General features: G+C 36.9%; 1 protein-coding gene across 1 annotated transcript in view; it reads left to right on the forward strand.

Annotated features, from left to right (window-relative positions):
* Window positions 1-291: 291 nt before the first annotated feature.
* The window catches only part of KCNH7 (potassium voltage-gated channel, subfamily H (eag-related), member 7), a 532,838-nt gene continuing 506,082 nt past the window's right edge, over window positions 292-27,047 (forward strand). Inside the window, exons 1-2 of the mRNA XM_010858960.1 lie at window positions 292-367; window positions 2,017-2,247. Coding sequence (XP_010857262.1) covers window positions 292-367; window positions 2,017-2,247 — 307 coding nt within the window. The remainder of the gene's footprint in view (window positions 368-2,016; window positions 2,248-27,047) is intronic.

Below are 27,047 nucleotides of genomic sequence, written 5' to 3' on the forward strand. Positions count from 1 at the left end.
TCCCCCGCCACCTCCCCTCACCCCGCCTCCTTCCCTCTCCCCACCCCCAAACCCTCTCACCCGCGGCAGTCCGGTGCGAGGTCCCCTCCAGAAGGTGAGGGGAATGGATTGGACTCCGGTAGGGAAAGCGGGTGTCTAGAAGTGGTGCTAATGGGAAGAGATTTCTGGTTTCAAAAGAGGATGCTCTGCCACAAAGAGCGGCTCGCGCGCTGGCCTGGGCTCTAGCCGAGGAGAGATCCCGGGAGAACTCCGGAGCTCGCGGGGAGCGCTCCTCGGAAGACCGGGGTCAACATGCCTGTTCGCAGGGGGCACGTGGCACCACAAAACACATTTTTGGGGACCATCATACGGAAATTTGAAGGGCAAAGTAAGTTCATTTGTTCTCTTCTCTCTCGCTCGCTTTTCGCTTTGATAGTGCACTTGGCGTCTGCCGCTTCCAAGCTGAGGAGACTCGGGGCTCCGTCAAGTTTAGAGACTGTGAAACGGAGCCAGGAGGTTCAAATGGCAGCGCAAGTGTTCTCCCCGTGATATTAATTTTGATTTACATTTTAGATTATGGTCTCCATTATAGGAGGCAATTTGATCCTCCTCTCCCACTGCTCCATTATCTGCCTTGCTACTTAATGTCCTACTCTTCTACTATCTTAAAGGGAACGTACTAGTGTAACGGGTTTAAATTTCGTGGCTGTTTTATTGTAGACTTTTTGAAAGTCAGGAGCAGGGCAGAACACACTATTGGAACGAAGGAATGTAAATGATAGCAGCGATGTAAATGTCTAGGCAAGCTGTATTTTACTTCGGTTATATTGCAAGGCTGTGGTGTGACAGGGATGCTTGCTTGCTGCTAGTTTATAGAAGCTAAACTTTGCATCGAATCCATGCAAATCCCAAGCAGGAGAATTTGGGGAAAGCAGTATCTGATCCATGTTGATTCCTGAGGCAAACAGTTCATTATTTGAAGAATATTTGTGTCCCTTTATTACCCCCTTAAATTTCCACTAAAAATTTAAAAATTAAACTGTAGTAAGTAAATCCCACAAAGACTGAATGCAGAGAAATTTAATATTCTCATGTGTACTAATTATAGGGAATAAATTTATTGTTATACAAATATATTGATTTTGGATCCTACACTAGTTAATTTATATCTGACGTTTCCTTTAAACTCCATTAACACACATTTACTTTTGTACATTGTGCAGTTATTTTGGTGCTGCATTTAGTGGAGAGAGGATATGGTACCTTGTGTTCAAAAGAAACTTGTATATCCTGCTTCATATTTTATTTGGGAATAGTAAATATAATCTATGATCAAAATTAAGAAGCCCTTTGTATTAAAGTCCCTACTACTACACAAAAATGTGAGGTCACCAAAGTAAAAGTGAAAAGGTAGTTAACATGATATTTACTGTGTGTGTGTAAATATTTTTGTCTTCTGGGTGATATATATTATGAAAAGGTGAACTTTTGCATTATTGAACTGCTAATTACTGTGAAATAGTTTCATGGCTAGTAGTTTCAGGATTTGTTATTTTTAACATGATGTGTGTCATATGCCTTAGAGAGCTAGAGAAAAGCCAAATCCAGGAATAATAACTACTTTAAGAAAGTTGGACTCTGAGGGCCAAGGTTGAAGTGAGGAACCTGACAGCTACAGGATGCTTCAGTGTTTGGGCTTTGAAAATATTTACCTTTCAGTTCAATGGCATTCTGGAAATATCAGTGTGCCAGCTGCTTGTCTGAGTGCTCATTAGGACCAAAGAGAGTTATAGGGCTTGAGAACTAAACTATTTGGGAAATGATACTCTCCAAATTTGAAGAAAAGCTTCTTAGTACATTTTGTTAAAACTACTCAGGGGACCATTCATTTCAGTTTTAGGGTGTCTGTGTCCAGGCAGTTAGTGATTTGGGAAGTACCTGCATTTCAGTTTTCCTGTTATGCAACAAATTGTTTCACTGTTTATAAGAATCTTGAGGAAGCTTTGTAAACAATACCATACTCTCTTCTTATTCCAGATAAGAAATTTATCATCGCAAATGCCAGAGTGCAGAACTGTGCCATCATCTACTGCAACGATGGGTTCTGTGAGATGACTGGTTTCTCCAGGCCAGATGTCATGCAAAAGCCGTGCACCTGTGACTTTCTCCATGGGCCCGAGACCAAGAGGCATGATGTTGCTCAAATTGCCCAGGCGTTGCTGGGGTCAGAGGAGAGGAAAGTGGAAGTCACCTACTACCACAAAAATGGTAAAGTTGATCTATTTAGGATTCCTTGTGTCTTATTCCATTGAAATGAAATTTTGACAGTTGATTACTGAGAGTTCATAGGCAGAGAAACCCCAAATAGTCAGTTGAAGATACATAATTTGTTTATAGTGTTGCAGGAATCAAGGAATGTGGAGACTGTCCTCAGTGGATAGTAGGTACAATTTCGTTTTTGAATGAGTACTCTGTACTCTTCAAAAGTGCAATAACTTAATGTCACTGAAGACAAAATGCCATAAATCAGTCTCACTGTTCCTTAAGGAATAAAGGCTAGTAATTTACTGGTTGTGTTGATATGCATTTGGCTGGAGAGAAATACAGAGTTTTATTTCAAGTAAGGACTTACAGGCAAAGTAAAGTCTTACAGAAAAATGCCTATCTGAAACTAAAACTGTTATAGTTACAGGTATTTCTTAGCTCTTCAGCTTTATTTGATAGGCAACACCTTTTGTTTCTTTTGATGCTTTTTATGCAAGATTAAGGATGACATATAGGAACTTATAAAACTGGTCTAGTAAACCTATGTATATTCAAATAACAGTCTATTCATGTATTCAAGATTTATTCCAAAATAAGAAATGGAGAAAAGGAACTATGATATGTAGAATTATTGGTATTCATTTTTACAGCTGCAGCAAAACTGGCATCTGAAACTTAAGGTCATACCTCCACTTCAAGGGCACTTCTCCTTTTAGGATTGCTTTGGGAGCATAAGTACACTAGACCTCTAATAGTTCTCAAAGAGATACACATTTAGTGGGCATGCATTCTTTAAATATATTATATATATATATATATGAACTTATATGTATAAGTATTCAGATATACCCATTTAAAGTATATACTTTCTCATGTATACACTTAGTGATATCTGACAATTTGAAGCTTAAAGGCAAATAGATTAAAAATGAATGTTATAAGATTTGTTGATATTGCATTATCATTTTTAAATTCTATTGTTAGAAATCAGTGAGGCAGAGGGTTATCTAATCAGATATTTAGGTAACTCTTGAAGTTTATAAATGAGTGATATGTTATAATGACTCATCATTTGGTAAGATACATTCTAACAGGGAAAAGGTTTAGCTCTTCCTCCTATTTTCTTATAATTAAATATTTCATGATAGAAACATACAATTATTAAATTACTAGATTATCCTTAGCATCAATTTGAATGGGTATGAGTAACAAAGTATGACTGGAACAGGTCTGTATAACTTTGGATTAATCTGGAATGAAACCAGTTATATCATTATCAATCAAATAGAGTTTTTTAAAGTTCTCTCTTCCCCGCTACTTTTTAATCAGGAGGGTTGGCATGCTAGAAATAGCCCAATTGCTCTGTTGTCTTGAAAGCATTTCTTGGACAGAAGCTCTCACTACCCAAATGCAGCTCATCTTCTTTGTGTGTGCATGTGATGCCAACAGTTTGGACTTTTGGAATAATTTGAATGTCTTGACATTTTGCCCTTATGAATATCTGTCATGATGTCCCCACTGTCTGTATTGTGGTTACTGTATGGTGTATTGGTCATAATATTTTCTGGTACATTTCAGAATTTTTTCAGCTTACAGAATTTAAGTGTATAATTAATCTGGACTATATAGATAACTATAATTTTCAAATTATATTTTCAGATAGAAAAAGTGTTACTAATAGCTGTAAGTAAAATGGTAATGTTTTGAAGCCTAGTTTATTTTGTACAATGTGACCGTATAAAATGGTCTCAAAACAATTTTAAAAAGCATTTTAATGTGGAATCACAAACATGGATGTAAAAATTTCTGCAGTGAAGATGCTGGTACATTGACTAATGCAAATCTTTCTATCAGTGATTGCTTGGTTATAATGAATTAAAATATTGTTTTAGACAAGGAGTCTTTATTTGGAAGCTTGTTTAGACATATAAATATCAACTTTTGTTGATAATTTTGATTCTGTTGGCTTCATTTTCACATGTGACTCAGTCTACAAGAACTTGAGTATCTTTAGAATCAATGACAAATGCTGCCTATTTTGCTTTTTTTGATTTGGGGAACATGAGGTGATGGGCCACGCTTTTTTTTTTCCCCCAAAGAAAAATATTAATTTGAATGACCTTTGTAAATTGAGAAGACACAGTCAGACTTAATTTCTTTGAATGTAATCAACTTGTGTTTTTGCTACTAATACAACTGCCTTGAATAGAATCTTCTGAGTGTATTGGTTTTATTCACATGGCAACTAAAAAATCAGTTAGAGCTTGTGAAGTTCAAATGATTTGAAAGTCTCGTCTCTTAGAGATGTGCCAGCCAGCTCTACATTTATAAAAGTAGGGAAGGACAAGCACTAACATTTTCATTGGTTTGTTTCCGAAAGTTTCCCTAAATCTTTATTATTGAGGTCATTTACTTTTGACAGGTTCTTGGTTTCTTAAGAATATATGGTAAATGCCTCCTTTACTTATTCTTTATTTAGCACTTCACTGGGATATGAATTGTGATGCAGTATGCACAATGAGCAAATTGAACAAAAAGTTGAGATATACTGTTTTCCACTTTTTCTATTCACTCACATTGGAGTAGCAAAAATAAGAGCATAGCCTTATTTCTGAAAGATTGTTTCCCAAAGTGGCCCAGAGGCTCATAAGTAGTTTAAACTTTTGATCTGGGTGATGAGTTCATGTGGATTAGGTGTGCGTGAGCCACATGGTCACCATTGTGAAGCAGTGCTTCCTACCATACTCCTTCCAGTGATTTTTTTTTTAACCAGGTACAACTGGGCTTGCTGTTTACCAGAATATCAGTTTTTATAAACCTGGTTATTTGCAGTAGGAATATTTGACAGCCCTTCCTTTGAGGATTCTATTTTACAGCTTAAGTCATTATTGCATAAATCATTCTTGGCAGCTGTGAAATATTGCTTGAGGTGATAAAGCTGTAAATCTTTTGACATAAAACTCTAATTATACAAAACTATAATTATGCTGAAGCTTACATAAGGACAAGTATGTATTTTAATAGCATAATATGTGCATTTTAAAAATACCTTTTTAGCAAAAGTGATTGAGAAATAGCAAACACTTCAATTATTAACCCATTCATAGTTTGGAGATGATGTTAGTGGTAAGGTAACAGAAGAACAATTTAGTTGGTCATCCTTTAAGTTATTGCTCATCTGGTTTGGGGTGTGTCGTGGAACAGAGCTGGCTAGTTGAAGTGCTAAACCATTTCCATCAAATCTACATATGTAATTTTTACCTTAAATTATCAAGCCACTCTAAACATTTGGAAAGATCAAAGTAAATTTCTCCAAAAGAAGTAAAGGTCTTACCTCGGTAGAAAAATAGGACTTGAAATGCATTATTTTTAGAGGTTAGAGTATTTCTGTATTTTTGCCACTATACTTTCAGACATAGTGCAAAGGCAGTTTTTTTTGTTGTTGTTGTTAGCAAATCAGAAATGCCGCTTTCTTTGTTTTGCTTCTAAAGGACTAAATGATGAGAAAGGGCTGAGGGAAGTCTTTTCCTGATCTACACGGGGACCAGATACAGACAGGGCACTAGTCATATTGTGAAAAGTGTGAAAGTCGCTCAGTCATGTCTGACTTTTTGTGACCCCATGGACTGTACCCCGCCAGGCTCCTCTATCCTTGAAATTCTCCAAGCAAGAATACTGGAGTGGGTAGCCATTTCCTTCTTCAGGGGATCTTCCTGACCCAGGGATCAAACTCCCATCTCCTGTGCTGCAGGCAGATTCTTTACTGTCTGAGCCACCAGGGAAGCCCAGTCATATAAAGTTCCAGAGGTATCATTTGATTCAAATCAACTCTAAGAAAGGTTTTGGTTTGGTAACACTGAATCTACCATGTCTAAGAATTATTTGAAAAGACCTTATGGAAAATGCTATGTTGTTAGGAGTAAAAGTGAAGATGCACACTGAGTGCCACCACTCTCCAGGCACCTGAGAAATAGTAGGAGGAGATGCGAAGGATTATCCAACCTTATCCCTACTTTCAGGATGTTTTTATCATAGGGTGACTAAAGTTCATTTCTATCTTCTAAATCCCAAGATGTTTTCTTAAATTATTTTTAAAGAAAAAAAGACTACATAGACTACAAAATGAAGACGCTTTTATATTAATGAAGAAAACAACTTAGGGTTAACTACCATTCTTTCTCTATTCCTCAAAGCTAAAATAAACTTGTATATTTCCTCTTATTTTTTATTTGTGCATAATACAGACTTATTAAAGAAGCAGTGAAGTTTAGTTAAAATTTTAATAGCTCAGAATAAATTTTATAATAGCTTTATAAAGTTATATTGCATGCCAATATTCAGATCTCTTAATTCCTGAATTGTGTAGTAGAGATAAAGATGGTAGTTTTGAGAGAAAAATTGAAGCATATTTTGTGTGTGTGTAATTCAAGCAACAATAAAGTTTGCCAGGGAGCATCTTGCCTAGAATTTGTTTTGGTGTTCATTTAAATTTTCAGTTTGTACATTTTTCTGTTCTGTCCAATAGTATTTAGTAACAAGAGTAACATAAACTACATTTTTCTTTTATATATCTAAATTTCATTGGGCTTCCCTAGTGGCCCATATGGTAAGGAATCTGCCTGCAATGCAGAAGACCCAGGTTTAATCCCTGGCTTGGGAAGATCCCCTGGAGAAGGGAATGGCTACCCAGTCCAGTGTTCTTGCTTAGGAAATTCTATAGATAGCTAAAGTCCTTGGGGTTGCAAAGAGTATATTTCATACACTCTAGTAGAAGGAGACTCGAGTAGAAGGAGAAGTAGAAGGAGAAGGCAATGGCATCCCACTCCAGTACTCTTGCCTGGAAAATCCCATGGATGGAGGAGCCTGGTAGGCTGCAGTCCATGGGGTCACTAAGAGTCGGACACGACTAAGCGACTTCACTTTCACTTTTCACTTTCATACATTGGAGAAGGAAATGGCAACCCACTCCAGTGTTCTTGCCTGGAGAATCCCAGGTCCGGTGGAGTCTGATGGGCTGCCGTCTATGGGGTTGCACAGAGTTGGACACGACTGAAGTGACTTAGCAGTAGTTATTTTATAGAATTTAGATTTGATCAATTGTATTTGTTGATAAAATAAGATTTCTCAATACTCCTCCTCATAGTTTGAAAACTTTACTTCATTTTCCAAGTGAAAACAAAATATCCTAAAAATTTGGGTGTGCGATGTTTACCTCTAAGCAGGTTTGGTGCTGAAAAGAAGCTGAATTATCTGCCAGCCTGAGAAATAACTGCTCAGTTACTTTCTCACTCAAGGGGCTTGAGAACAGGGTCAGCTTAGGGCTGTAGGCATATGCTAGATTTAGTGGAAGGAACTAATTTCTCTGGCTTCTATTGGCTTCCAATGTTGTTTTCATTTTTATTTTTTGGCTATAAATAGTCACTAAATCAATTACTGGCAGTCAGTGGCAGAGAGAGTCCTAGAATAATTGATTCACAGGGAAGTAGCGGTTTGGAGTATGAGATGTTAAGACATCAACATTCATTTGGCCATCTAATCTAGAAACCTCAGGGTCATTTTCTGCTGTTTCCTCTCTCTCTTCTCCCTAAACCAATTGTTCACTAATTCCTTTCACTATTTACATTTGAAACATTTCCTAATGACAACCCTACATTCCCATCACTGCCAAGTGCCCTGTTGAAGCCCTCTTCATCCTTCTTCTAGAGGAGAACAGACGCTTCCCTCCCTTTGCAATTCATTCTCCAGTATACCAGCAGAGAGCTATTTCTGAAATAAACAGTGATAATTATCAGAGTCAGGCATCCCTGTAAATGAATTTCATATACTAAATAATGAATACAACAATCCTGTAAGATACATGCTCTTATTATCCTTAGGAGAACCCTACACCCCACAGAGATGAACTTAGCAAGTCACACTTAAGTGATGATGCCCAAGCCTTTAAAAACTTTTTCATATTTTCAGCTCAACGTATTCAGGTCATAATTTGGCTTAAAAATCTATCTTAACTCCTTTAAACTTTCACAAATAAAGTTCTGGACTCTTTAATACTTGTTGCCTTCAGAGTTGAATTCACTTGGGTTTTTAAGTAGAGTGTGTTTAGAGAACTAGGTGGATTCCCAGTTCTGACAGTTACTAGGTGAACTCAATCAAGATTACCTTCTTGGTGCCTCAATATCCTTTTCTGTTGTATATTTGGAAATAACATCTACTTTGTTAGGCTGATTGATTGTTTTATATAGAACAAAGTACATGGCATTACTCCTAGTATGGTTTCTTGCCCATAAACTGTGCTTGATAAGTATCAATTAATTGAATCTTGGCAACTTTGTTTTTCTTATAAATCTTATGTTCCCATAATACTTCACTGCTCAAGAGTTTCTCAAAGAAGCCATGCCCTTTTATGTCACCATAGCCTTGTTCACCCTTCAGAAGTCTTCCTTTATCTATAATAAACAAAGTCCCAATGATTAGATTGTCTTTCCCTCAGCTTCTCACCCTAAAGAAACCATTATCATCTTTCCAAAGGCAGATTAAAACAAGTCTTCTGATGCCTCCTTCTGTTTATTCCTGAACCGCTGCAACTCTCCCACCCTTGGTTCTCAACTCCAGTGTAGCACCCAGAATGTGCTACGTGTCATTATATGTCGTTGTTAATTTTGAGCTCATTCAAAGAAAATGCCAAATCTTATTAATTTCTAAGTTCAGAATGTATGGAAAACTGTCTGGTATGAACTATGTGTTCAATTAGCATTCACACAAAGAGTGAAGAGAGGAATGGAAATGGAACCATAGAATTGGGGAAACAAGAAACAGATCAACATCAGGAGAGGTTGTGAAAAGTGTAATTAAAGGGAAAGTGTGATGTTTTGATTTTTTTTATCTTCTTAAGAATACTTCTAAAGTGTTAAGAACAATTTTCAACATTGTTATATTAATGGACCTGTTTCTTTGCTTAATAAGCTATTAAATAACCTTCATAGTCTGTAGCTATGCTGATAGCTAGAAAAATATTTAGTAAAAATGATAAGCTATTGATCAGGAATTCTCAATAATTAGTAGTAATAATCAATAGTTACCCATGTCACTCAGTCACCAGTAAATCAAAATGATGCTTACTAGTGTCTCCAATTATATCTGTATAGCAGCCAAAGTTCTCCTCTAACTTGAATTCATTGCTGTGTTTCACATAGTTCCCGCAGGAACTTACAAGTTAGATAGTACTGGCATTTTAAACCTAGTAGAACATCTCATTCCTCACTGTTTCCTTGAGAATTCTTAATTGACAGTGAAGTTCAATTTCAGGGTCAGTCAATGAGTGTTAAATCTAAAGTTAGCTTATTAAAATACAAATAATAATTCTTAATTGTTACTGTCAAATGAACACATTCTCTCTTTACTCTGTGCGACCCTATAGATGGTAGCCCACCAGGCTCCCCCGTCCCTGGGATTCTCCAGGCAAGAACACTGGAGTGGCTTGCCATTTCCTTCTCCAATGCATGAAAGTGAAAAGTGAAAGTGAAGTCCCTCAGTCATGTCTAACTCAGCAACCCCATGGACTGCAACCCACCAGGCTCCTCTGTCCGTGGAATTTTCCAGGCAAGAGTACTGGAGTGGGGTGTCATCGCCTTCTCCGACTCTGCTGTCTACATTTAGCAAAATTATAGAACCACCAAGAAGCAATAGAATCAGGCAGCAGTAAGACATTAATCACCATAGTGAAGAAATTGTCCTATTACTGAACAATTAGGAAGGTCAAATTGCCACTTGTCACAGATGGGTTACAAGAAAACCGAGTACCAGCCTTCTATTGCCGTGACTATTTTGTATCGTCCTCTTGCTTCTATAATTTATGTAAAATATCTAATTGGAAAAAACCAAAGCAGTCTTTCTGTGACAGTTTAAATTAGGACAGAGGCAGCCCCTGTGCCCTTTAGTCTGTTAAATGGACACGTGTGTGTACAAGCTCTCCTGTGTGTGGTTTCCACTGTTGGGTGGAGTGTCTCACACTACTTTTTACTTCTCTTCATTGATTTACTTCTGTCTATGGTGGATCTCCGTTGCTACATGAGGGCTTTCTCTAGGTACAAGGAGTGAGGGCTTCTCTCTACTTGTGGTATGTGGGCTTCTCATTGCATTGGCTTCTCTTGTTACAGAGCATAGACTCCAGGTGCACGGGCTTCAGTGGTTGCAGCACGGGGGCTCAGTAGTTATGATTTGCTGGTTCTAGGGTATCTGGGCTTCAGTACTTGTGGCACTTGGGCTCAGTAGTTGTGACTTGTGGGCTCCAGAGCACAAGCTCAGTAGTTGTGGCACATGGGCTTAGTTTCTCCATGACATGTGGGACCTTACCCAACTGGGGATCAGACCCCATGTCCCTTGCATTGTCAGGCGGATTCCTGTCCACTGCACCGCCAAGGAAGTCCTACATTTACTTCTAAAAAGGGTAAAATAGCCTGGACTGGCGCTTGGTGAGCAAGAATTTGGAAGAAGTGAGAGAGGATTGGGGTGCATTTTGGCACTTAGTTGCACTCAGTTTGTAAAATAATTTCAAACTGAACCACACTGGTGAGCCTGGCAAGGCTGCCCAGGCCACCCTGCTTTTGTTTACCTGATTTTTTCCTCCAGGATGAAGAGTCAGAAAACAGCAGGTGGAATCTCACCATTGCTGGTTTTATTGTCTCCTTTTTTTCTTCCTTCCTGAGAATCATTAGGAGCATTTCTATTGTCATTCATTGTTTTGATAGGACATTAATTCTTATTTGTTGTTTGAAATATTGCTTTTGAGAAACACGTAATAACTGCATGGGTTCAAGACAACTTAAAATGACCTTCTGTCATTAAAAATCTCTTCTCATACTAACCTCTGTGTTAAAAATACCATTTGTATTTCTAATCCATGAAATCTGTATTAATGACTCAAGCTGGTGGGCATGATGAAAAAAATTAAAGTATAAAATTGATGGTGGTTTCATAATCAATTTCTCAAGGATCAAATAAAGAATGAAATCTAGGAAAAAAAACTAAACAAAACTTATATGTTTAAACTTATATGTTTAAAAAAAAAAAAAAGGAACACTATTTGTGTTAGAAAAGATCTCATATTGAAATCAGAGCCCTAAGTGTTTTGAATATATCCTTAGGGTATAATTAAGATCCCATTAATTCAATAAAATCAATAGTAGAGCCAAACAAAATTGTATGTTGTGTGAATAATTTTAATCAGGTTCCGACTTATTTCTCTTAGCTAAATTACTTAAAATTTCTTCTGCTTTTGCTAAAAATTTCTATGGACACCACCCATTTTCTTTAATCATGTTAATCAGTTGATGTTTAGCTGTACATTTATTTTAGTCTTTTATACACAGAGTTGTGCACTCTGGGTTTTAATTTTCCTGGTTGTAGTATATGAACTATCGTCCTTCACCCAATATAGATCTTCTCCCAAAGGATTAATCAAGTTCCATTTCTTTGACTGACTATATAAATTACTTTATCTAATTTTCATGACAGCTCTGGGAGTAGATATCCCATTTTACAGATTAAAATAAAGTTCAGAGTAGAGAACTGATGATCACTGGGCAAAGTGGAGTTGAGATTTAAAATCTAGAATTTTCTATGCTTGCAAACTTTGCTGCCTCCAAATATTTTATACTTTTAAACTTTACCACATCCTACGTGTCCTAATTCTAGTTATTAATTATAGATTCTTACTGGTGGTATGAGGTGTGTATCTGATTAATTTTCACCAAAGGGTGAATGAATGAAGCAAACTTCATCCTGGGCAATTTGTATTTTAAATAGGACCATCATTCAGCATGAATCTTTATCTGGCATATAATTCGATTTCGGTAGGGTGAGGATAGTTATTGTGTGCTTATAATCTTTGCATTGTTATTAATGGTGCTCTTTTTTTGCTCTTAAAAGTGTCTCTGTTTTGGACTGTCAACTTAGGTTTGGGGACATTTGTACTGAAGGACACCCCTCAGCTACTATGTGTCCAGTATTTATCCAGAAGGTCCAGAAGGAAATGTGTGTGGTAGTGTGATTCAGGAGCAGAAGCCCTATTATGTTCTTATCCTCTCTCCTTCGTACAAGGAAGGTTTTATTCTTGGCAAAACTATGCGATTTAATGAAATTTACCAAAATATTTAACAGGGGAATCATAAATTTACTGGCATGAAGAATCCTTGTTTTATTTAAAACATCTCCAGTTTTTTTCATCTTGGGCCAAACGTCAGACTCAGTTCTGCTACACACCCTACTGTCTTATGCGTCCCAGCTCCTCCCAAAGGCTGCCATCCTCTCCTTTATATGATCTCTAAATTTCTCAGCCAACTTGTCTTAACATTTTTTTCCCATTGTCTCTACAAGAACACCTATGAAATTACCTTGTAATAATTTATTTCTATGTCTGTCTCTTCCACTCAGAGTCAAACTGTCTGAAAGCACTTATCAATGCACTTATTTTAAAAAGGGAAAGAAATGGAAGGAGAGCAAAAAAATAAATTTAAAGAACCAAAAAAATATACTTGTTTGCTGATGAAAATGTCAGATAGCACATTCTAGAGAAGTCTCTCTCATTCAACAACCTTTATCTAGATATGAGAAATGTAAAAATTACCAACATATGTTGTTTATTAGTTGAGTGGCTTAATTTGCTGCCGTATAGCTTATATTTTATGATACAATTTCTTTTAACACTTAATAACCTGTAGCTTTTTCTAAAAGATAAGACAACTACTCAGGCTTCTTTGGTTCACCTAGAAGGAGAGAGGTGGTCAGGACAGTCCAGATAAATCCTTAATGCCTGCACAGTCAGTTGATTCTGGTGGGGGCAAACATTGGTCAGTAAAAGGGAGAATATGTCTACATATGCTTATAATAATAAATGCAGGTTTGTAAGCCATCCTAGCTCTCCATGCATCTTGTTAGTTGAATATACATGATAAAATATTTATAAAAGCTTCAGGTCGGCTCAGTTCAGTCACTCAGTCACGTCCAACTCTGCAACCACATGGACTGCAGCACACCAGGCTTCCCTGTCCATCACCAACTCCTGAAGCCTACTCAAACTCATATCCATTGAGTCCGTGATGCCATCCAATCATCTCTTCCTCTGTTGTCCCCTTCTCCTCCCGCCTTCAGTCTTTCCCAGCATCAGAGTTTTTTTCCAAGGAGTTGGTTCTTCGCATCAGGTGGCCAAAGTATTGGAGTTTCAGTTTCAACATCAGTCCTTCAAATCAGTACTGAATAATATCTGCTTACAGTCCAAGGAACACTCAAGAGTCTTCTCCGGCACCACAGTTCAAAAGCATCAATTCTTCAGCGCTCAGCTTTCTTTATAATTAACTCTCACATCCGTACATGACTACTGAAAAAACCGTAGCTTTGACTAGATGGACCTTTGTTAACAAAATAATGTCTCTGGTTTTTAATAAGTTGTCTAGTTTGGTCATAGCTTTTCTTCTAAGGAGCAAGCATCTTAATTTCATGGCTGCAGTCACCATCTGCAGTGATTTTGGAGCCCCCCAAAATAAAGTCTCTCACTGTTTCCATTGTTTCCCCATCTATTTGCCATGAAGTGATGGAACCAGATGCCATCTTAGTTTTCTGAATGTTGAGTTTTAAGTCAACTTTTTCACTCTCCTCTTTCACTTTCATCAAGAGGCTCTTTAGTTCTTCTCTTTCTGCCGTAAGGGTCATGGCATCTGCATATCTGAGGTTATTGATATTTCTCTCAGCAATCTTGCAGTTATTCTGATGTCTTTTTCTGCTATCTTTCTTCACACACTGAAAACAGCCTTGTACTTACATGTGTCTCCAAACACATTTAATTCTTTTGTCCCAATTCTGAGTCATGGATTGAGATTGTAAGGTCTGTATGGTATCAGCAGACACTTCATCAGTCATAGCCTGACACAGGATTTCAGTCAGCAAGGATTTCATGTCTCTAACTCTCTCTCAAAGTGGATTAATTCCACTGTCAAAAAAAAAAAAAAAAGAAAGAAAATAAGAGAACAAATAGAATAAAAGACATAATCTTGAACCTCAGAGATAGCCGTTGTTGAAATCATGGCATGCATATGGTCCATAATTTTTCTATACAAATAATGCACACGCACACATACACTTACATATGTGCACACCCATTTTTTACATGATCAGAATAGCATTAACTATACCAAATTCTATCCTGTTTCCCTCACTGAAAAATTTATCCTGAACAGGTATGTGTTTTAATGATTGTATAATATGTATTACATGGCAAGTCTATAAATTATTTCAATATTCACAAAGTGTTACATTGAAGGAAGTAACATATGACCAACAATATCTTATTATTGATCACTAACAGTTCTAAGTCTTTACAATTATAAAAACATACTAATTTTTCCTTACTGTGTACATCTAGAAATATAATTGCTGAGTAAAATGGTAACTTTGTACCTTAAAAAGCTTTGGTGCATGTGTGCGTGCATGCTCCGTCACTTCAGTCATGTCAGACTCTTTGTGACCCCATGGACTGTATAGCCCACTAGGCTTCTCTGTTCATGGAATTTTCCAAAACTTTGGTTCCTCTTGTCAGATTATATTCCACTTAAGTACATATTTCCTGTGTATAATAAAACTTGGTATTCATTTTAATTTTTGTTGGCTCATTAAATAGTATGTTACTGTCTGATCACTGAATTTACTCCAAAATTTCTGTCAGATAATGTATAGAAAATATTTAGAGCTAACAGTGCTCAATATTGCTGAGCCTATGGAGCTATATGGCCTGGATGAAGCAGGAGCTGAAATCAAGATTTCCAGGAAAAATATCAATAACCTAAGATATGCAGATATGACACCACACTTATGGCAGAAAGCAAAGAAGAGCTAAAGAGCCTCTTGATGACAGTGAAAGAGAGAGTTAAAAAGTTGGCTTAAAACTCAACATTCAGAAAACTAAGATCATGGCATCTGGTTCCATCACTTCATGGCAAATAGATGGGGAAACAATGGAAACAGTGAGAGACTTTATTTTGGGGGCCTCCAAAATCACTGTAGATGGTGACTGCAGCCTTGAAATTGAGAGGCGCTTGCTCCTTGGAAGAAAAGCTATGACCAACGTAGATAGCATATTAAAAAGAAGAGACTTAACTTTGCCAACAAAGGTCTGTCTAGTCAAAGCTGTGGTTTTTCCAATAGTCATGTCTGGATGTGAGAGTTGGACTATAAAGAATGCTGAGTGCCAAAGAATTGATGCTTTTGAACTGTGGTGTTGGAGAAGACTCTTGAGAGTCCCTTGGACAGTAAGGAGATCCAATCAGTCCATCCTAAAGGAGACCAGTTCTGAATATTCATTGGAAGGACTGATGCTGAAGCTGAAATGCCAATACTTTGGCCACCTAATGCGAAGAACTGACTCATCCGAAAAGACCCTGATGCTGGGAAAGATTGAAGGCGGGAGGAGAAGGGAACAACAGAGGATGAAATGGTTGGGTGGCATCACTGACTCTATGGACATGAGTTTGAGCAAGCTCTTGAGCAAGCTCCAGAGTTGGTGATGGACAGGGAAGCCTGGCCTGCTCTGCTGCAGTCCATGGGGTTGCAAAGAGTTGGGCATGACTGAGCGCCCTGAACTGAACTGAAGGAGCTGTAGGACTGTCCAGTGTAGATGCCCCTTCCTACACCAGGCTCTCGCTTCCAAAAACTCCTTTTCACATTCACATTCTCATTTCAGTGATTTTCTGGCAGTTTTCCAAGCCTCAGATTCAGAAACTCATACCAATTATTGAGTGTTTAGGAGCATTCCTTGAAGTTTTTTTTTTCCCCCTTTCTGTTTACGGGTTTGATTTTAAGTTATTTTCAGTATTGCTTATTGTCTGTGTAAACTCTGATGAAAATCTTGATTAGTGAAAAGTTTTTATTCAGTAGTTTGCATATGAATATATAGTCATATATATAAATATATCTCAAATTTTATAGCTTTGTTTAGATTCAAGTGATAGGCATGACAAGTAATAAATTCATAATAAATAAACTTCCAGCAAGGATTCCATGTAAGAGAAATGTTGTTGTTCAGTCACTCAGTCGTGTCCAACTCTTTGCAACCCTATGGGTTACAACAAGCCAGGCTTTCCTGTCCTTCACTATTTCCCAGAGTTTGCTCAAACTCATGTCCATTGAGTCAATGATGCCATTCAACCAAATTGTACTTATAATTACAAATGATATCAATTACTCAAAATTACACAAAAATATGTGAGGAAATATACAAGCAACAGAAACTCAACCAGCATTAAATAGACTGCTAACTTTATCCCAATATAATACTATCGAAATGACTGCAGAGAAAGATCATTCTCTTCCTAGGCTTACTTAATCAGGACATGCAGAGCTCAGGTAATCTGATCTTTCTAGCTGTGACTCAATTCTCAGGTTTTCCCTCCAGGTGTTCTTTATAATGAATGTCACTTAACCAAGACTCAGTAGGATTTATGGATTCCCAAATTGCTATTCTCAGAATTTGCTCCCTGAATGAAGGAAGGACTACACAAAAATTCCACTAATGATGCATAGTTTCAACTGTCTTATTCATTGGCGTCTATTTAGTTCTCACTCTAAAATTGCAGGACTTGTTTCTTTGCACAGTTCATGTTTCAAGAGTTGAGCTGAAGGCGTCCTACTAAAATTTCATACCCCTCAATGTTCATTATTTTAAATAAGGTCAGAACAATGTGAGTACAGTGCGAGTTACACAGCATTTGTTTTAAATATTGGCTCCTTTGAGGATGCCAATAACTTAAATGATGAACTTCCCTCTGGAGCATAACTCACTTAAAAGAATTCTGTTAGTACTTTTTGTTGTTAATCTGAGTTTTTTTTGAAAATGTGAGGAATGGTGTATGTTTTCTAAATCTTTACCAAGAATTTTACACTACTCTTGAGTTTTCTTCACTAATACAAAATAAAACTAAATGTTTGAACTACAGCTCAGTTACAGAAATGAAAATTAACCTCAACTGTAAACAAATAGGCAAGAGAAGCTTCATAAATACTTCGTATATGACGTTTGAAACATAACAAGTAACATTTTAAATTTTTTTCAGAAGAGAGTGCTTAGAGATTTTAGCTACAATATCTGAAGTTATAGAATTAAAATATTAAAATATAAAAAATGGAGATGAAACTGACCTTTTAATTATTTTAGCTGCATGTTGGAATCCTGAGAAAAAACAAACAAGAAATTCCAGGTATTATCTTTTCATTCTGGCAGAAGTAATCATCAGGGTCTGGGGGCTGGGAGGGATTGGGGGCAGGAGGAGAAGGGGACGACAGAGGATGAGATGGCTGGATGGCATCACCGCCTCAGTGGACATGGGTTTGAGTGAACTCTGGGAGTTGGTGATGGACAGGGAGGCCTGGCGTGCTGCAATTCATGGGGTTGCAAAGAGTCGGGCACGACTGAGCGACTGAACTGAACTGAATTGAACTGAAGTAATTATGCTAACTCTGTTAAAGAGTTCAACAAACATGCACTAAAAAAACCCAGAAAACTTATTCTAAAGTAATGAACTTATAACCAGGCAGGGGGCCTTCTTGCTACCAACTCCATTGTTCCAGAATTAGAATAACCACCCTCTTCTATCCACACACCCATTTTAGTCATAACTCAAATAAAAATCAGATCTTGAAATTTTTTCTTTTTGTTGATTTTAGTTTATTTGTATTTGTGTACCCTGGTATCTTGCTAATGAGTTCAAAGACTAGGCTTCCCAAATTATCTATAGCAGCGTACATGTTATTCTGTAACTGGGATGAATTAAGTAGGAGACTGTGGTATGAGCACTTTAATTGATATTAAAAACTTCCATTTACTGGGTACTTACAATGTGCCACTAATCTTGTGGAATCTCATTTTTCACCCCAATCCTCAGGACATCTTATGAAGTAGGTATTTGATTATTCCCATTTTATAGATTGAAAAGGTGAAGTCAGTAAGTTTTCCCAAGGCTACCCAGGTGAAATATAACAAAGCTGTGATTTAAGTGTAGCTTGTCTTCTCTCAGAACCTCTGCCCTCAGAGCTCTACTGCACCACCTCGGGCCCCCCTTCTGCCCATGGAAGGTCTCTAAAACGCACAGTGCACACAATGCACACAGAGTTGACATTAGAGTTAAGTTCCATCTTAATAGAAAAATGTAAATTGTTTCTGGATTTTAGACACTTAAATGTTTTAAATTTTGAGGCTCCTAGTTTTCTCTCAAATGCAATTAAGTAAACACGTATTTCTGGTGTTTCAGAAATACTTTAAATTCACCTTTGTTTGCCCCATGCCTGAAGTAGTTGCTTAACAAATAATTTCTCTAAATAAATATATAAATGAATTAAACCTGAGGCAAACTCTCTTAACCATTTGATCGGTCTGTTACTTCTTCAATAACGTGCAAGTTGTCTTTTGCCTGTTTGAAAGGGATGATAAAGAAGGAGCATACCACTCAGATATTCCTTCAAGAGAAACACCGGCATCTTGAACAGATGTTTTCACACCTACATGTTCATTGTAATGGTATTCACAGTAGCCAACAGGTAGACTCAACCTTAGTGTCCATCAAGAGATGAATGAAAAGGTGTGATGCATACCTACAAGCGAATACTGTTCAGCCTGAGAAAAAGAATGAAATTCTGACACATGCTACAACATGGATGAACCTTAAGGACAGTATGCTTAGTGAAATAATTCAGTTATGTGGTGTCGACTACAGTTACACTGTTAACGATAGAAAGTAGAATGTTGATTGCCAGAGTACAGTAGGAGGAGGCAAAGTGAAGTTTGAGATATCAACTTTCTGTTGTTCGAGATAAAAAAAGTTCCAAAGATTGTTGTACAACAGGGTGCACATAATGAACATTACTGTACACTTAAAAATGGTTAAAATGGTAAAACAAAAACACAGAAAAAAAAGAAGCCTAGCATAGTGGCTAAGATCATGGACTCCGTAGTCAGGTGACCAGGTCTAAATCCTGAAATATACATCGTGTGATCTGCAAGTTACTTAGTTGCCCCGTCCTCAGCTTCATCATCAGTGAAATGGGAACCATGATAATAATAGGACCTATCCTGCAGGGATTTATGAGGACTAAATTTGTCTGTATTTGTAACAGCACTTACAGAAGTTCCTGGTACCCAGTAAGTGTAATGTAAGTGTTAACAAATAAAATTACATAAACATTTGAAAAAAATGTGAAAAAGAGATTGGGTTAAAAATACTTGTAAAGTTGAGATGCTTACTGAGTGTTGTGCTCAAAAGGAAATTTGGAGCCACATGTGTGACTGAGTAAAAAATGTGAATGAAATTTTGATGTCAGTAGGTAAAAGAAGATATCAACAGTATTTCTTGAAAATTTAAAATGTGAAATTCCCGGGACTTTATTCTGGAGATTATGGCCTCAATCACATTCTGTATAATTTATTTTTATACCTATTTTGAAATGCTGAAGCTCGTTTTGTTTTAGGTATAGTTGCCCTGAAAATGTCAGCAGTCTGGGTAATTTTTTACAATTTTTCTCTGCACAGCTATCTTTCAGCTACACTGCACCAGTTCCAGAATAGTATTCCAGAAACCAGTGCATTTTGAAAGCAATAGTTCCTCAAGTCACAGTGAAGTGTAAGCTCAGTTCACCTTTCCTCCTTCCTAGATTTAGTGGAAATCAAGATAAATCTTATTTAAGACAAACGTGGAATTAATTGAAACCTACTGATTTGGAGAAAATATGTAACTATAAATACCCAAATATTGACACTGTAGCTAAGGTGACTGTATCATTTATAATCCAAAGCAGGATTATTTTTAATGTGAAAGGGCAAGTTATTAATAATTATAACAGGAGCACAGGAGAAATCCAGGACTGTCCAGACAAATTAAATGAATGAGTACTCTGAATACAACCTATATCTGTCACTGTGTATCAGGGTTTTCAAAGCGTAATCCATTCTATAATACATATTTTTCATGAACAGTTTTTAGATTCCTGAGAATGACGAGCTTAAAAATGTAGCCACTCATTCTTGTGATGCCTAAAATGCTTACTGTGTAGACAAAGGCAATATCTTGCAATCTGGAGAAATGAGTCAGAATTCCTCTAAAGAATATATTGCACCTGCTGACCTCTTTGAAACAAGACTACAAATGAATCTTTCTATAAATACCATGTTAAAGGCTCTCAGCAAAGGAATTAACCTTAACCACTTTGTGGACCATGGTGAGTCATGGGAGCAGAATGGACAAAAGGCAAAGAGACTGAGTTCCTTGTTGAATGCCACCAGTTCTTTAAAGGATATCTTTGACTTTCAAAGATCTTATAAAGGATACTTATCTCTGAATCTGTTTTTTAAACCTTGGGTGTGCACAGGGTGAGTGCACAGCCATCTCTTTGCTATCTTCTCTGTTAGGCTTTAGTCATATGTATTTATCTGTTTGTAATCCTGTGATGCAGTTAGCCTTGCTTTGTGTGTAAAATTAATTGTCTAAAAGATTAAGAAGGAAGGACAACTCCAGAACAGTTGGGACAGATAGCATTAAGCATAAAGTTATTAACATTCTAATGAAAACAATTTAAAAAGCAGTTAGTTAATTTATTCAGATTTTGACTGTAAGTTCAGAAGTGAACTTATCAGTTGTCATGAATTTAAATGAAAATTGATCTCCAAATTTGAAGAGAAAGTGCAAGAATCAGAAAATCAAAATTAAGGAATAAGAATTATTTTTCCAGAAGAAAGTTAGATGAAAGTGGTACAGCTGGTATTCTCATATTGTTTGTATTTTCCCAGATCCAGCACAAACATAAAGGAAATCATCTTTGTCTGTGAAAATTGAGTTTGTAAGTAAATTTAGCTTTTGCAGTGGTACAATTCAAAAAGGGGACAAAAGCCTATGAATAACAGTAATCACAAAAATCCTTTTTCCCTTCCAGATCCCACTAATTATTCGTTTTAAATTACCCCTGGTTTTCAAGATCATTGCCCATGATAAAACATTACCAGGAGGATGTGGGGAAAATATTAAGGCATGAGAAATTATACCCTTCACATTTATCTGTTTCTTTTCCTTTTGACTTATGGTGTCCCATTCACTTTATAATTGCTAAATAAAATTTCACAGAATAAAGAAATACCTGAATAAATATATTGAAGAACTTATATGATATGTGGAAATAGAAGTTGCATTATTGTGGGTAGTCACATATTTTTCAATGAAGATGTGTCCATCCCCTTTTTAATCAACTAAGAGAGAAGAAATACACAGATCTTCGGTCAACATTATTGACAATTTATCCTTAATGAAAAGTTATAGAAAAGAGCATCCTTAGTTAAGGAGTGATTTCTTCTAGTCCCTTACCCTGCATTCTTCCTCAGCTCCTTATTCTAGAAAAATATTGTCCTATCTCCAAACAAAGAAAAGTGAACTAGACAAGGTAGAAATCTTTGACAGTTGAAAAGGGCAAAATTTACTGGTTTCTTTCAAGTACAACCAAATTTGCATTATTCTTGAAAATTTACAGAAAAGATTATCACTTTAAAGTGATACTTTACTATTATCACTTTAATTAAAAGTTTTATTTTGAAAAATATTCAGACATACAGAAGAGTTGCCAAATATTACAATGAACTCTCACACTACCTTGATATAGATGAACCTGTTTTGCAAGTTGCCACCTTTGCTTTATCTTTGTATTTTCCGTATAACATATATACACATTGCTGTCTTATGTCTCTTTACTTATTTTGCTAAGCCATTTGAAAATTCTGCATAGATCATGACCCTTCATCCTTGAGTACTTCAATGCTTTATAAATTAATAAAAAGGAAACACATTTAGGTAGCTACAGCTTACTTATCAAATTCAGGGAACTTTATGTTGATGCAGTACCATTATCTAACACACCCTATGATCAAATTTTGTCAGGTGTCCCAATATTGTCTTTTAGCTAATTGTTGTTGTTCAGTCACCAAGTCATGTCCAGCTCTTCACAGCCTCATGGACTGCACCATGCCAGGCTTCCCTGTCCTTTACCATCTCCCAGAGTTTGCCTGAGTTCATGTCCATTGAATCGGTGATGCCATCCAACCATCTCATCCGCTGTTGCTCTCTTCTTCTGCCTTCAATCTTTCCCAGAATCAGGGTCTTTTCCAATGAGTCAGTTCTTTGCATCAGATGGCCAAAGTATTGGAGCTTCAGCTTCAGCATCAGTCCTTCCAGTGAGTATTCAGGATTGATTTCCTTTAAGATTGACTGGTTTGATCTCCTTGCTGTCCAAGGGACTCTCAAGAGTCTTCTCCAACACCACAGTTTGAAAGCATCAATTCTTCAGTGCTCAGCCATCTTTATGGCCCAACTCTCACAACTATACATGTCTACTGGAAAGACCATAGTCTTGCTATACAAACCTTTGCCAGCAAAGTGATATCTTTGCTTTTTAACTCACTGTCTAGGTTTGTCATAGCTTTTCTGCCAAGAAGCAATCATCTTCTAACTTCATGGCTGCAGTCACCATCCACAGTGATTTTAGAGCCCAAGAAGAGGAAATCTGTCACTGCTTCCACATTTTCTCCTTCTATTAGCCATGCAGTGATGGGACTGGATGTCATAATCTTAGTTTCTTTTTTAATATTGAGTTTTAAGCCAGCTCTGTTATTCTTCTCCTTCAAGAGGGTCTTTAGTTCCTCTTTCCTTTTTGCCATTAGAGTGGAATATCATATGCATATCTAATGTTGTTGATATTGAATATGGTTCTCTATACTGTACCATAGGACTTTGTTATTTATACATTTTATATATAATAATTTACATCTGCTCATGCCAACCTCCCACTTCATCTCTTAATTTGAATCAGTTCCTCAGCCTTTCCTGTCTTTATGACATTGATATTCTTTAAGAGTACAAACTCATTGTTTTATAGAATGCTCAATCTGGATTTGTTTGATGAGTCCTCATAACTTGATTCAAGTTGAAAATGTTTATATGTTGTATCATTTTCAGAATTGCCAGAATCATGTAATGTCAGTTTGTCCAATTATTGTTGATAAATTTAACAAAAACATGCAAAATATCTACAAGAAAATAATAATAAATATTATTAAGAGAAGTTATACAGCAAATAAGTAAATAGAGAGATGTTCCTTGTAAATGAACTGCAAGTTTCAATGTTGTAAAGATGTCCGGTCTTCACAATTGACCTGTAATCCTAACAAAATTATAGCGTATTTTTGATATAAAGTATCAAGCTGATTCAGAAATTTGTATGAAAATGCAAAAGATATAGATAGCCAAAAAGATCTCAGAAAAGAAGAACAAAGTTGGAGAATTCTAACCACATGATTTTAACAATTACTATACATTAAACCAATCATGAAAATGAGTATTGGCCTACATCAGTCAGTTCAGTTTAGTTCAGTCGCTCAGTCGTGTTGGACTCTTTGTGACCCCATGGACTGCAGCACACCAGGCTTCCCTGTCCATCACCAACTCCTGGAGTTTACCCAAATTCATATCCATTGAGTCAGTGATGCCATCCAACCAGCTCATCCTCTGTTGTCCCCTTCTCCTCCTGCCTTCATTTTTTCCCAGCATGAGGGTCCTTTCCAATGAGTCAACTCTTCGCATCAGGTGGCCAAAGTATTGGAATTTCAGCTTCAACATCAGTCCTTCTAATGAACACCCAGGACTGATCTCCCTTAGGATGGACTGGTTGGATCTCCTTGAAGTTCAAGGGACTGTCAAGAGTTTTCTCCAATACCACAGTTCAAAAGCATCAATTCTGTGCTGAGCTTTCTTTATGGTCCAACTCTAACATCTGTACATGACTAGTGGAAATACCATAGCCTTGACCAGACAGACCTTTGTGGACAAAGTAACGTCTCTGCTTTTCAATATGCTGTCTAGGTTGGTCATAACTTTCCTTCCAAGGAGTAAACGTCTTTTAATTTCATGGCTGCAGTGACCATCTGCAGTGATTTTCGAGCCCCCCAAAATAAAGCCAGCCACTGTTTCCCCTGTTTCCCCATCTATTTGCCATGAAGTGATGGGACCGGATGCCATGAGCTTCATATTCTGAATGTTGAGTTTTAAGCCAGCTTTTTCACTCTCCTCTTTCACCTTCATCAAGAAGCTCTTTGGTTCCTCTTTGCTTTCTGCCGTACGGGTGATGTCATCTGCATATCTGAGGTTATTAATATTTCTCCCTGCAATCTTGATTACAGCTTGTGCTTCCTCCAACCCAGCATTTCTCATGATGTACTCTACATATAAGTTAAATAAGCAGGGTGACAACATACAGCCTTTATGTTCTCCTTTCCTATTTGGAACCAGTCTGTTCCATGTCCAGTTCTAACTGTTGGCATACATACAGATAAAGAGATCTATGGAACAGAATAGTTTATAAATAGATCCTCACATATATAGTTAACTGATTTTTGATAAAGGCACCAGGATAATTTAATTGGGGAAAGATGAGGCTTTTCAATAAATGAGCTAAATTAACTGAAAAAATACATGGGAGGAAGTAGATCCTTACATTGTACTTTGCACAAAGTTAATTTGATGTGGTTTATAGACCTCAATATACTTCCTCTGTGGCACAGTGGTAAAGAATCCACCTGCCAATGCAGGAGCCACCAAGAAGGTGGGTTCGTTCCCTGGGTCAGGAAAATCCCCTGGAATAGGAAACCAACCCACTCCAGTATTCTTACCTGTAAAATTCCAGGGACAGAAGAGCCTGGTAGGTTACAGTCCATGGAATTGCAAGGAGTTGGCATGACTGAGCACGCACGCTAACTAACATTATAGACATAAACAGAAAAGTTAAAGTTATAAATTTTTTAGAAATAACCACCCAAAAAGTCTTTTAACTTTCACTGGGCAAAGATTTCTTAGAAAGTATATAAAGGACCCTACCCTTAAAAATAAAAATGAATTGTACATCATCAAAATTAAAAACTTAAATGTAGTACTTAAAAAATTTCATTAAAGGCATGAAAATTGACATAGCCTGGGAGGAAATATCATCAATGCATTTATTTGACTAAGTACTTATATGTGTGTGTAGATAGAACAAATATATGTATGTGTCTACAAATCAATAATAAAATATAAATGAAAATGATGGTCAAAAGACTTGTATAGATATTTCACAAAAGAAAGATCCACAAATGGCCAATAAGCACCTGAAAATGGAAATGTAAATGAAAACCAAAGGAAGATACTATTTAACACCCACCAGAATAGGTAAAATTAAAATATTGACAATATCAAATGTTGGTAAGGATGTGGAGCTACTGAGGCTGTCATCCATTGCTAGTAGGATTACAAAATAGAGTTATACTGAAGAATTGTTTAGGTTTCACTAGAAAATGAAAACCTACCTGCTTTGTGGTCTGGCAACTCCTCTCCTAAGTCTTTCTCCTAGAGAAATGAAAATTCATATCCATAAAATGATTTGTATAAATTGTTTTCAGTAGCTTTATTTGTAATAGCCCAAGTCAGGAAATGGGCTTTCCTGGTGGCTCAGTGGTAAAGAATCTGCCTGCAATGCAGGAGACGTGGGTTTGATCCCTGGGTTGGGAAAATCCCCTGGAGAAAGAAAGGACAACCTACTCCAGCATTCTTTCCTGAGAAAACCCATGGACAGAGGAATCTGGCAGGTTACAGTCCATGGACTTGGAACAGTCAGACATGACTTAGTGACTAAACAGCAACAAGTCAGGAAACAACGTGAATATTCACCAACAGGAAAATAGCTAAATAAATGGTGAAGGAGAAGATGGCATCAGAGGACGAGATGGCTGGATGGCATCACTGATGCATGGACATAAACTTGGGCAAACTTTGGGAGATGGTGAGGGACAGCGAGACCTGGTGTGCTGCAGTCCATGGGGTCAGAAAGAGTCAGACACGACTGAGTGATTGAACAACAACAAATGGTCAGCAGCAGTGCACCAGTCAGCAATAAATAAAATATTGATATAAAGAGCTAATGAGTGGCTCTCAAAACTTGGGGAAAAGCTTTATTCTTATAAATAAATAAATACTGCACAATTTCATTTATATAGACTTCAAGATTAGGAAAAACAAACTAATCTATGGTAATGGAAGTCAAAACAGATTGCCTTTGGATCAAGGGGAGTAGGAATTGACTGGGAAAGGGCACATGGGGACTTTGGAGAGTGGTGGACATATTGTCTATTTTCAATGGGGTATTGATTATATGAGTCCCTGTACTGGTCCACATTCAACAAACTACCTCAATTTGCATTTCACTGAACATAAATTTTCCCTTAATTAAATAAAGTCAGTATTTATTTTCAGAGTCATACTGTTTTTTCTGTAACCAAATAGTCTTTACACAGACTTCAGTAAGACTTAAATAAATTCATCAAGGGAAATGCATTCTTTAAATTCTGGGCATTTACTGTATCATATAGGGAGATTAGCGTTATATTTAATATTGCACTGATTGGATTTTTGTCATAGCAATAAAACCACAGTCCATAGCTCATTTTCCACCTTTTTCCCTAAATTTAAAGATGTTAGTAACATCATGATTACCAGCCAGGATTTAGGGAAAACAGGTTGAATGCTTGCTTAGCAACTAGTTTTGTCTGTTTTCCCCAGTGGCCTCTCAGATTTCAGAAATGCCTCAAAGGAACTAAATCTGTTTTTTTATTATATGTTGGTCTATTTCTATTCACTTTTATCCCTTGTAAAAGTGGTATTTTATAACTTTGAATTCAACATTTCATCTTAAAACTATATCTA

Source organism: Bison bison, unplaced genomic scaffold (genome assembly GCF_000754665.1).
Source record: "Bison bison bison isolate TAMUID 2011002044 unplaced genomic scaffold, Bison_UMD1.0 scf7180017864452, whole genome shotgun sequence".
Classification (NCBI taxonomy): Eukaryota; Metazoa; Chordata; class Mammalia; order Artiodactyla; family Bovidae; genus Bison; species Bison bison.